General features: G+C 36.8%; 1 protein-coding gene across 1 annotated transcript in view; it reads left to right on the top strand.

Moving 5' to 3' along the window:
• The window catches only part of col9a1b (collagen, type IX, alpha 1b), a 39443-nt gene that overhangs the window by 14349 nt on the left and 12987 nt on the right, over positions 1–12107 (top strand). Inside the window, exons 19-28 of the mRNA XM_088934216.1 lie at positions 106–159; positions 3716–3769; positions 4647–4700; positions 5537–5590; positions 7108–7161; positions 7266–7319; positions 7704–7748; positions 8512–8565; positions 8654–8707; positions 11588–11641. Coding sequence (XP_088790342.1) covers positions 106–159; positions 3716–3769; positions 4647–4700; positions 5537–5590; positions 7108–7161; positions 7266–7319; positions 7704–7748; positions 8512–8565; positions 8654–8707; positions 11588–11641 — 531 coding nt within the window. The remainder of the gene's footprint in view (positions 1–105; positions 160–3715; positions 3770–4646; positions 4701–5536; positions 5591–7107; positions 7162–7265; positions 7320–7703; positions 7749–8511; positions 8566–8653; positions 8708–11587; positions 11642–12107) is intronic.

The following is a 12107-nucleotide window of genomic DNA, read 5'->3' as shown; positions in this document are numbered from 1 at the left end:
AGCATTTCATAGCAGAATTGCAGTGTCTTTTACTGAATTTGATCAGTATCGGTGATGAATGGAGAAACTCAACCTGAAGCACATCTCTCCTGTCTTGTGATGCAGGGTCCCCAGGGTACTAGAGGAATCACCGGCATGATGGGGCCGAAGGGCGAGAGGGTAGGTCTGCTTCTTCTTTACTCCTGACTGACTTTATACCTCAATGAAAGAATCATAAGAAATAAAATGCAAGAACTCATGGCTACCATATTAATGGAAAATGATAACATCTGAAAGTCAGACGTGGGCGGATAACAGAAAGTACATAAAAATAACAGTTACACATTCTTCTGAAAGACTGTCAGGATAGGAGAGGAGTTGGGTTGGGACAGTGTGTGGAAAATACCTCGATATACAGAACCAAAGCAAGAGGATACATGTAGCTCAGAACTGACAACAGTTGCATTCTATAGACCATATACTGTAGACATGGAGAAGTTATAATGAGATCAGAAAAGCATGTAGTAAAAGTGATGTTACTGTATATCATTGGGAGATTTTAGTTTTCTATACAGGAATTGGGATATAGTGATAAAGAACACTGAATTTGAAATTGACAATGGTTGAAACAATTGCTTCTGACCCACATTTGCAAAAGCATCTACTAGGGAAAAGATATTCCTTTTGACATAATCTTTTCAAACAGCTAAAATATAAGTAAAGGAATAAATTTGGTAAAATTGATGAGAAATTGCAGGAACTAGGCCAGATTAAAACTAACAAATTGCAGAGGCCTGACTGCGGTTTCCCAGCTGTATGTACAGAAATGAAGGAATTTAATATTTGATGGTAGACATTTCAATTCTTGGTTAGGATGGGACCGGTTTCCACAGGTTAGAAAATGAAGAACATAACAACATAAGAATGTTTGCTAACATTTGGCCCATCTTGCTTGCTTTGACCCAGGATCACTTTGCATTTATAAACAGTAATTTTCATATGTAAAGTGTCCACTCAATCCATGATTTTGTCTGTCTTTTTGTAAGTCATTACCTCTTTCTCTATGTTTGGCCACCAATATTTGTTTCATTTGCAAATTCAACTATTTAGCTAAGTATAAGAAAATTGAAATCATTTATGTAGGTCAGAAAGAGCAATGGGCCTAAAACAGGTCTTTGCTGTACACCTGATCAGTTTTTAATTATTTACTTCTGCCCAATACAGGGTTATGCCCATTAAGATGACACTGTTTCCTCACCATTATTCAAACCCTTGGATTACTAATATTTCTAATTTGAAAATGAGCATTAATGAGCATTAATTGACTTTATAAATATATCATGTCACGTGCTTTTGTGTTTTCAATGCTTTTGTGTCACTATCTCCCTTACCTGAAAAAGTGGATTGAAAATGGAGTATAGGAAAACAATGACAGGATAGAGCTATCATTGTTTCTTGTTCAAATAATTCAATTAAACAAGACCTTCACTGAACCAGGACACAAGAGGAAATCACATGGAAATACACTGAGAACAGGAGACAGCTGACTCAAATGGTCGTGGAAGCTGGAATCAGCTGTTGTTGAAGCTGATACCCTGGCTCTATCAAGAAGCTGGATGAGATCCTTGTATCAGTTCCGTATGCTGTATCAGTGGTGCCTAATTCCTGCTCCTAGAAAAGCACTGCATCTTCTGCTTTTTACTTCAGATGAGTTACTTACAGACTAATTGATTACATTTTTTATTTGGGACATTTTTAGTTTTGCATTCAGTTCTTAAATAAAATTAAATGAAACTACTTATTGGCATCAACACTTGCACTGATTTCTGGATTTCAGAACCCTCCTCATTCAGGTGTGCTGCCTGAAATCCAGCTGGGCATTGGCAGAAGGAAGCAAAATGCTCATTGTGGGATTGTTGGATTTATTGTCATTCCCATATGTGCCTATTCACCATGAATGTGCATAGGAGGAGGAGGTCAGTTGGCATACTGTATCTAGCTGATATGGTTTATAGTATCTAAATAATCCTAAGATCTCATACTGTCATTTCATAAAAGAAACTGTGGTATTGACTTTGATAATAACTTTGGTAGCTGGCAGACACTCACAACCCTTTGTGTAAAGGAGTTCCTCCTGTGTTCTAAGATGTAATGGAATTCCCCTTAGTTTCCATTCATATCTTGTGGTACTTAGATCATTGTTGATTCTGAAAAAAGTCCTAAAATTGACAATGCCTTTGGTGGTATTGAAATGGAAAGTAGTTGAACAAAATATGTTTAAAACTCAGAACTGAGTGCCGAAACAAGTAAACCAAAAGTCTAACAAGAAGTAGATTAAAGGCATCAGTTAGCACTGGTGGTTTAGAACTTAGATGGAATGAAGACCAGCAGACACAGCACTACACATATGATGTGCTTGATTCTGAGCTGTAGGAACATTGAGGGACGTGAGACTTGTGTAGATTTTCTATAGAATGTCCTCATCAGGACAATGTGAGGAAGCAATTAAAAATGCAAACAGAATGCTTTAGTACATAGCAAATATTTACACTTTAGTTTTCATTTAGAATGTTCCTTTTTGTTGTTTTTTTTTTCATTTTTTGTCACTGTACAGCATAAAGGATATGACAGCCTTAGAAACAGTTCAAAGCAAAAATGATCCTTGGTCTCAAGGAATTGGACAAGTTAGTTCATTTTAGTTTTCAAAAGATTTAGTTCATTTTGAACTAAATCTCTTTACTCTAGAACACAGGAGATTTGAACCACGAACAATAAATTCCAAGAGATACAGCTGGTGCCAAACTAGAAAACTATTTCACAGTCAGGAGCAAAACAAGGGCACAGTGTCACTATAAAAAAACTAAAATAATTCATTTAGGATGGACAATAGGAAGTGCTTCTGGCACAAATGGTTGTATAAATCTGGATTGGGCTCAGCCAGGTGGTACAGGCCCAAACTCATCAAGAAATGGCTGGATGAAATTTTAGCATCTCTCATCTACTAGACTATCCAATGAACAAGATGGGTCAAATGGACTGCTTTCCTTTAAAACCTTGTATGTATATTTTGCCCTGGTCCATTTAATTGTCTTGAATAAAAGCTACATTTATTTTGTAGAAATAAAATATGAGTTAGCTGACATACACATTGAGTTTTGAAAATCCTCACCCCAATCTCTCACTCATGAGGAGCTTTTATACCATGTTTGTATTTTGGAATCATTCCTCTGGGTTTTTTGTTAAATTCTGTTTTGAAGTAACGTGTGGAGCAGATCTGTGAAACAGCATGAGATATTTATCCCAGGAGAGGAGCCTGCGTATATATGTGTACTTTTCAGTCTCTTCAATTCTTGGTGATGTTACATCTTTGGATTCCAGTGCAGTTATACATGTTCAGCATGTTTATTCCAGGAAATATTGTCTGTGCCAGACCATGACCTCCCATTTTGTGAGTGCAAGAGGTAAACATTTTGTTGGTAGCATTTACACAGCACATACATGCAGCTATATCTCCCTCTACCTGGTTTATCTGGACGACTTGTGCAAGTTTATACATAACTGAATCTCGGTATTTCTCCTGAGAATCTACTGACGTTTACTGAGAATCCACTGAGATTACTAACTACTGTATCTCCGAAAATAATCTTTTCTTTTTCATTACTCTAGCACAATTTGAAGTGAGTTGTAGAAGAATTTGTTTTTCTCCCCTTTAACTCTCCGTACCTTTTTCTTGCAGGGACCTCGCGGACATGATGGGGAGCCAGGGCCTCAAGGAGTTCAGGGAGCCTCAGTATGTGTATTTTCTTAAGTATCTCTCTGTTTTTTCTTATTTGGAAAATCAGACACTGAGAGCAGTTATTCTCTGAGTCCGTACAGTGTTTGTGCACTTTCTGCAGGCTCTCTGCTTAAACACCTAAAAAGGATAGGATTTGTTATTAAGGATCTAGATGATCTTGCATTTCTATAAACTTACTTTTTAAATTTGTAATGCTTGAATTGGTGATCTGTGTCTGGGACCGTTCACTGAACATGAGCTGAAGTCTGTTCATACACTTGCACACAGCTGTCCAGGTGTTACCTATCCTGGCATTGCTTTAGTCTGGAAGTGGGGTGAGGGAGGAGTTGAGCATCATCATTGACACCTGTCTACTAGAAGAGTGTTATAGAAGGGTGACAATATTGTTGCTGTTTACTGTATAATAAATCTTTTTCTAATGCCTTTGACTGTTTACAGGTTAGTGAAGTCTCAGGTAGGTTTAAATCAGACATTTCCCAAGTTAAGTTATGTTGATGGGTGAAATCAGATTTGATTAGCATAACAAATCAAAACCCGCAATTTACAAAGCCAGTTTTAACAACAGGAAGGATTTTTCTTTTTTATCTTTGGAGTATGAGTACTTGAGAACGTGATGTCCAGCTGTGTTTCTGTGTGATTCCATGTGATATCACATTGAGAATGACACCACCTGAGCATGAGGTTTTGTTCAATTCAAACATCTTCACAGGAAAAATCTTCTGCTTCAAAACATTGAAAGTATGAAGAAATATGGTTTATTATCGATCGGAAAAAATTATGTTTACACAGAACTGTTATTAAATTAAATTGAGATGTTTTAATTTTTAATATTTTGTACACCTTTTTAAAATTGAGTTTCTTGTAATTTTAGGGTGATCAAGGACAGAGAGGTGTGATGGGTGAGGTTGGGCCAAAAGGAGACCAGGTAAGTGAAGTAGGGGGAACAATGGCAATGTGGTTAGCACTGCCTTACACCTCCATTGTCCAGGGTCAAGAATCTATCTGTTGGAATTTATCTTCCCTACACCAGTGCAGTTTTTCACTTGGTGCTCTGCTTTCCACCTATTGATGTACGGTTTAGGGTTTTTGGCCATTCTGAAACCTCAGTTCCACTTGCCTCTTTGAGATGCCACAGCTGGTTCCTCTTGATCTCCTCAGCCTGTATTCCTAGTATAATCAGAGGACATGCAGTGCCATAACCACACAACTACCACCATCTGACAGGATTATTAAATTCTATCAATTTAATAATTAAGTTAGCCTCATAAAGACAAATACAGCTGTGAACTGCGACTGTGTTCTCCTCAATTAGTTAGCTTTTATTCAGCACTTATTTTAATGCAGCATTCTTTTTAAAACCCTTTCAAAAAGTATTCTGCTTGAAGAAAATAAAGAAAAAAATAAAAACATTGATGAAAACAACAGCAAACACTTGGTTGTGTTCATTTACATAAATGGTTCTTAACGGTTACACTTTGCTAATGCAGAAACTGTGAGACACCATTTCTATTCTTAAAAGAAAACTTCCTATTCGGTGTGTTTATGCTTCTCCCTCTGGTCTGCTGTGTAGTGAGGCCTCTGTGTTGGATGAAGTGGGTCATTTCCTGTGTGGGAAATGATCTGGGACACCAAGGATCATAAGCAATTATTATGTATTGTATAAACAATTTCTGTAAAACCACTTTTGTTTTTTGACTTCGAATGGGATATGCAACATTTTGATTGTGATAAAAATTGTATGTATTTTTTATAATTTTCTAGGGCCCTCAAGGTCCCAGAGGAATTACAGGTCTTCCTGGTCCCAAAGGAGAATCTGTAAGTATATTTAATTGTAAGAATATTTAGATTCAGTTAAACAAGAAGCTGGTTGTAGCAAAATTCTATAATGGAGCAGACTGTGAGGGGCACAAGCTGAATAGCCCTGGTCTAGACTTTGTGTAAAACACTATGAAGTTAGATGTGGTAAATTACTGACATTTGGTTTGTATGTTGTACGCGATGCTGAAGAATTGGGTAGAGCTTAACTGAGGGAACAAGTGATTTAATAACCTGCCACCAAGACTAAAGGTTTTGCAAAAGGGGTGGTTTTTTAGGCACAGTTAACACTGTATTTCATGAGACAAAATATATATTGCATACAGCACTTTACTGTACATAAACAAAAGTAACCATATTCTTAACTTTAGTTTCTGCTACAGAAACTCACACTTATTCTACACAACATGTCTACTATTTTATAGCCAGTCTCAATTAAATATGTTGACCAAACAGTACATTTTGGAGTATTAATATGGAAAAGCAAATTTTCCTTTTTGAATGAAGAGTTATTAAAGTGCTTCATTTTAGTCACATGGTAATAAGAATATAAGAAAGTTTCCAAACTAGAGGAGGCCATCCAGCCCAGATTCTACCACTGAATTCACCATGATATTAAATCCTACTCTTTCATGCAATTTCTTTTCTTGTGTGTAAAGACATTAACTGCTATCATGGATAACATGTAGTTTAACCTACTTAGGCATTTAGTTCAATTTATTTAGACCTTTTGATATTAAGATAGAGATATAAAAATAGGTTAATCATAATTATCCGTCCTTCGGATGAGACGTAAAACCGAGGTGGTCATTTAAAATCCCAGGACGTTTCTCGAAAAGAGTAGGGATGTAACCCCTACATCCTGGCCAAATTTCCCATTGGCCCTTACCAATCATGGCCTCCTAATAATCCCCATCTATGAATTGGCTTCATTACTCTGCTCTCCTCCCCACTGATAACTGATGTGTGGTGAGCGTTCTGGTGCACTATGGCTGCCGTCGCATCATCCAGGTGGGGCTGCATGTTAGTGGTGGTGGAGGGGAGTCCCCATTACCTGTAAAGCGCTTTGAGTGGAGTGTCCAGAAAAGCGCTACATAAGTTTAAGCAATTATTATTATTATTATTATTATATGATTAAGATATAAAGTATTGTGATTTACCTAATAATCTCAAAAGAAATGGAGGACGAGTTCAACACAGAATAAATCATCATCTGATTTGTCTCAGTTTGCCGGTTTGCCGGCAAACTCTACAGAGACATGAAACGTTTTGAGTCTCACTTTTGTTCTCAGAAAATAGTAATGTCTGATGTGCTATTTGATGTATTGTGGACATCCCAGGGTGTCTGTACAGAATTACATTTAAATTTTTAATTGGAACTGTAATCAAGGCAGGTACATGAACATAGAGAGACAATGAGTATAGACAAGGAATGAATTATATAGCCTATTATGAATTTTGCCTGTGACTCCCAATCCTGTTCTATTTGACAGATCTTTTATTTCTGTTTAAATTAGGGATTGCCAGGAGTGGATGGTCGTGAAGGGATTCCTGGACTGCCAGGGACAAAGGTATATTAAGACTTATATTAAGGGGAGCTGTTCATTTTTGTTATAACTAATTCTAAGTCAATGACGCAGAGGACCCAACTCAAGCTTTTGAACTTCCTGTCTAGGGCAATCCTGGAAAACCAGGAGCTCCAGGAGAAGCTGGCCTGCAGGGTCTTCCTGTGAGTATGGCTCATCAAAACCACCATATTTTAAGATCTTAAGAACTGCCATCATCAGAGTAAACCTTGTGCAAGTCCTCATGGAACAACACGAGACGCTTGTTTAAGAATTGAAAATTCCCACTGAGGTTTCAAACATTTTTATAAAGTTGTATACTCTTTGGATTCCAAAACTAAGGTTTACTCTTTATGTTTGTGATCAGATTCAGTACACAGACACACTAATTGTCTGGATGAAGTGTGCTGAGCTTGGCTTTGTCTAAAATGACTGCAGATTAAAACATCTGTCACAATTATAGATTTATCAGCTAACAGTCAAAATAAATTCTTAAAACCATACTTCAGTAAAAACAACTAATTTATATGTTTCTGTCTCCTTAATAGGGCTTGCCTGGTGCACCTGGACCAAAAGGTGTTAGTGGTGAGAAGGTACTGTATGTCTTGTATTTGTAGTTATTTTTACTAACTACGCAATTGCTGCAACATTATAAAGAAAACCTGCCTTTACTTTGCTACATTTGGATCAAATCAATCAAAGCTCAAATATAAGTTCTTAAAATGAACTGCAGTACTTTAGCAGAAAGGTGAGGTACTGTTCTTTCTGAACTTTTTAATTTCTGCTAGTGAAAGGTGTATCTGGCCAAAAAGCTATGTTAATGTAAGTTACTTCTTCAATATAAAGTGAAAATGAGGGCTAGAAACATATATTCAGCAATGAGATAAGATGGAGCAGCCTGGCAAGAAAAACTAAAAAAGAAAGGTGGAACATTTCTAACAGTGATTTGATTCCATTTTACTATTATACATTATAAAACATTATATGAAGGTTTTGCAGATTCAATAGGAAACTTCAGATCTTTGCACAGATAAAATATACATTATTATACACAGTAATTCATGGTAAAATTGTGTAAGTCTGTAGGGAGTTACACTAACTAGCCTACTGGAAACAGATCTCTTGCCTTAACCATTCTCATACACTGAACTATCCCTTTAGAAACACAGCAACTGATTTTCACTGTGCCTTACGGAACTAAGACACATAATTTATCTGTTACGAACTAAGAAAAAGGTTTTTCTGTTTAGATTGTAAGTGTAAACTGGGCACAGAATGTTACTCATTTTACTGAATGTTGCACTCCAGTGAGTGCCTCAAATCAATCACCTGCTAATGACTGTGTTCTTGTCTCAGGGCAATGCTGGTGACCCAGGCTTAATCGGCACTATGGGATCTTCTGGCAAAACAGTAAGCTGGACGAAGACTATTTATTCATGTTGCTGTTAAAGTCCTTGTGTCAGGATGGCAGGGGGACTCATGGTGCTGTTCTTTGCAGGGGGAACGAGGAGAGCAAGGCGAAGTCGGACCTGTTGGACCAAGAGGTGGGCCAGTGAGTATGTTTTTATTCCTGTCACCGATTAATTCATTTCCAGGATAATGGATCAACTTCAGCATGCTTAAACAGGCCACATTATCATCATCCATTAAAAAAATTATAATCAAGCAATCTGAGTACCTGAGCAGAGCCTTTCACCTGCAGAATGGAAAGGTGTGATGTATTAGAACTACTGCAAACTAAATTTATGTCCAGAAAATGGAAACATGCACATAATAATTGTAAATCTTATTGTGGGCAACACAATGGGATGGCAATTAGTGCTGACAGCTTACAGATCTTGGGATCTGGGTTTGATTTCATCTTAGAACACTGTATGGAGTCTACTTTTCTCCAGGTGCTAAGGTTTCCTCCCATTGTCTGAAGACATGCTTGACAGCTATGAATGTCCCTGTTATTGTGTATCAGTGAATGTGTGTGTATGTGCCATGCAGTGGACTGTTGTCCTGTCCGGGGTGTGTCCTGCTCCCACTCACTCACAGCAACACTCAAACATAAAGCAGAGGCTGAGACTGGCCAGATGGGCCTCCTGTTGAATGGGTGTACTGGCAGATCGGAAATATTACACATTCATCTTTCTCCCACTTTAAATTGAAACAAGGCTGTTTTTTTTACGACTTAATTTTGATTGTGTTTTTCCATCTTTCCATGCACAAGCCCGCCCACAAAAACAACAAGTTACAAAGGTTTCTGAGACATTCTCATGTGCAGGTACTTGTGGGTACCCTACCGCAAATTCTTGTATGTGTAAATTTTACTACAGATACAAAAATCACCCCATTCAAAACAATATTATTACAATTAAAACAAATAAAAAAACTTTCACTTACAAGACTGTTTTAAAACTAAAACCAATTAATTTATGAAAGAAGCTGGTTAATTGATATTTACTGTATAATATAAAAATCAGTTCACACAAATGGAAACTAAAAGATGTATTCATCAGCTAAGCAACTAATAAAGTGCCAAAATATTTCTGAGAAATAGGTAATATAATCTTTTTAACAATATTTACTTTAATTACATGATAACGAGGTGTGTGGCAGCCCATTGAAGGCTGTTAGGATAGAGTTAATTTGCTAATACTGTAAGTACCTGTTATCGCATATCCTGAATATGTGAAACCACTAGATGTTACTTCCTTCTGAACACACCGTATTCATTTTTAAACTGGATTTTGGTGTTAATTTTCTGGTGGCCGTTCTTTTTAATGAAGATGTACTAATATAGTTAGTAGTTAGTAGTTAATAGTTATGGTTAAAATAGTAAAAAAGCATCTAATTATTTCTATTATTATGAAAAGCTAAAAACGATGTACCAGGTGCAATCTAATTGTAATCCCTGCTGAGCGTCTGAAGCTCAGACCTTATTACAGGACATTTTTTAAGGATTCAGACTTATTGAGTGAAGCAGTAAGCTGCTGAAGAATGTTTCTCATCACTAGCACAAGGACTCAAAGCCATTTATTTAATTGAAAATTTGACTTCTGTAGTTGGACATGAATCCTGCTATTAAAAATTATAATTCAGAAAAAAATGTGTTTTTATAAAGATAATAGTAATAAATAATAAAATGTCAGTACTTTTTATAATTAAAGGTTTGTAGGAATATAAACAAATGCAAGCTGGTACTGTATCTAGCTGTGTATATTTTAGCATTGAACATTATTCAGCTCTTTTGTTGAAAACATGATGGATCCTACACTGCATACATTGAAAACAGAAAAACAAATGTTAAATTCTAAATTAAAATCTAAATAAATTGATCAGCTCTCTGAACAAATCAGTAACTTAAGGAATTGTCAGCAACTGCTAGAATATATGCATGAAAACTGATTTTAATTAGTAAACTGAATTCTCAGAGGGTTTGACACAACATCACGTTGGTCTTAATGGAAATATGGAATACAAATGCAAATAAAGTAAATATTTTTTTACACATTTTGTTACAAATTTGCATACAAAAAATGAAATCAGAAAACTTTGACATAATTATATAAAACACATATATTGAAAAGAGGCTCCGATTCCTTCATGACCCTGACGGGATGAAGTGGTTAAAAAATGGACGGATGTATCCAGAAAATGTTGATCCTTCTATGTGGCCTCTGGATAGGTTCTGGATTTCTCTACGAACTCATGGATGTAGTGATGGATTCAAATTCAAATTGATTAGATAATCTACTATCAAGTTGTTTAAACATAAGTTATTTCTCTTAGTAAATATTCTTAATAAGTAGTTCAGGTGGGTAGCTGCGTCAGCATGCGTAGGCTGCAAAGGAAAAAGTTATAGGTTTATTCCATGTTGAAACAAAGAAGAAAGAAAACACAACGTTTCGGCTGTGGAGGTGTGACACCTGAAGAAGGCTCCACAGCCAAAAAGTTGTGTTTTCTTTCTTCTTTGTTTCAGCATGGAATAAACCTATTACTTTTTCCTTCTTAATATGTATGCATACCATACTTAGGTTAGAACCATACTTAGGTCGAAATAAGTTAAAAGATTACTGTGGATCCAAAATGAGCCCTTTTCAGAAGAAATGTGGGGCTTGGTTATTTCTTAGATATTTTCTCTGTACAAAATGAACTCTTTCTGCACTGAAATCACTAAAACAGCTTTCAGAGCCTCGGGAGGCTTACTGTGAAGAAGTCTTCTTCATGTGAGTCGATCTCCTGCAGGTGAGGAGGAAGGTGTGAACTCAGCACTGTGACAGAGGTGCTGTGTGTGACAGCTGAGTGCTTCTGCCTCTGAACTTCGAGTGCTGTGCCTTGCTGGTTTGAACCTTACAGACTCAACAATCAGAGCGCTTGCAGAGAAACCGACATGTTGGTGGCAAACACAGTCCTAACAGTGATGTACTTTTGTGTTGTTTTCCAGGGTGATAGAGGAGAACAGGGCCCCCCTGGTCCTCCAGGAAAACCAGGCCCCCGTGTGAGTGAAAACAATCTCACTATTCAGCAGTTCAGCATTCGCTGTGCCTTTCTCCATAGTTGCTGTATTCACAGAGCCATGCTGGGTCTGAGTTCAAGGAATGCTTCCATGAACAGATTAAATATTTCTTGTGAAATTATCCACAGCCACTAGTTGCAAGCATTCTACTCCTTATCATTAAACCCCTTTGTGGCTATGAACAATAATTAAATAAGCTGTGGATTATAAATATTAATGAATCCTAGTGTAACATCAATTCAACACAAGTTTTTCATGATCACAAAAACATTAATGTTAAATTAAATGTATTAAAAAGTAATTATGTTGACTTTATTACATATACAGTACCTGTCTCAGTGACAAGGGGGAAGAGAACTACATTTATGCTGATCGCTGTAGAGATGTGAAAGAATTGCACAGTACAAAAGACTCTGGAGACACAAGCTAACAGACATGGGATGTCTCT

This window comes from Atractosteus spatula, chromosome 15 (genome assembly GCF_055471065.1).
Source record: "Atractosteus spatula isolate fAtrSpa1 chromosome 15, fAtrSpa1.hap1, whole genome shotgun sequence".
In the NCBI taxonomy this organism is placed as follows: Eukaryota; Metazoa; Chordata; class Actinopteri; order Semionotiformes; family Lepisosteidae; genus Atractosteus; species Atractosteus spatula.
This window is presented reverse-complemented; position numbering and strand designations above follow the sequence as displayed.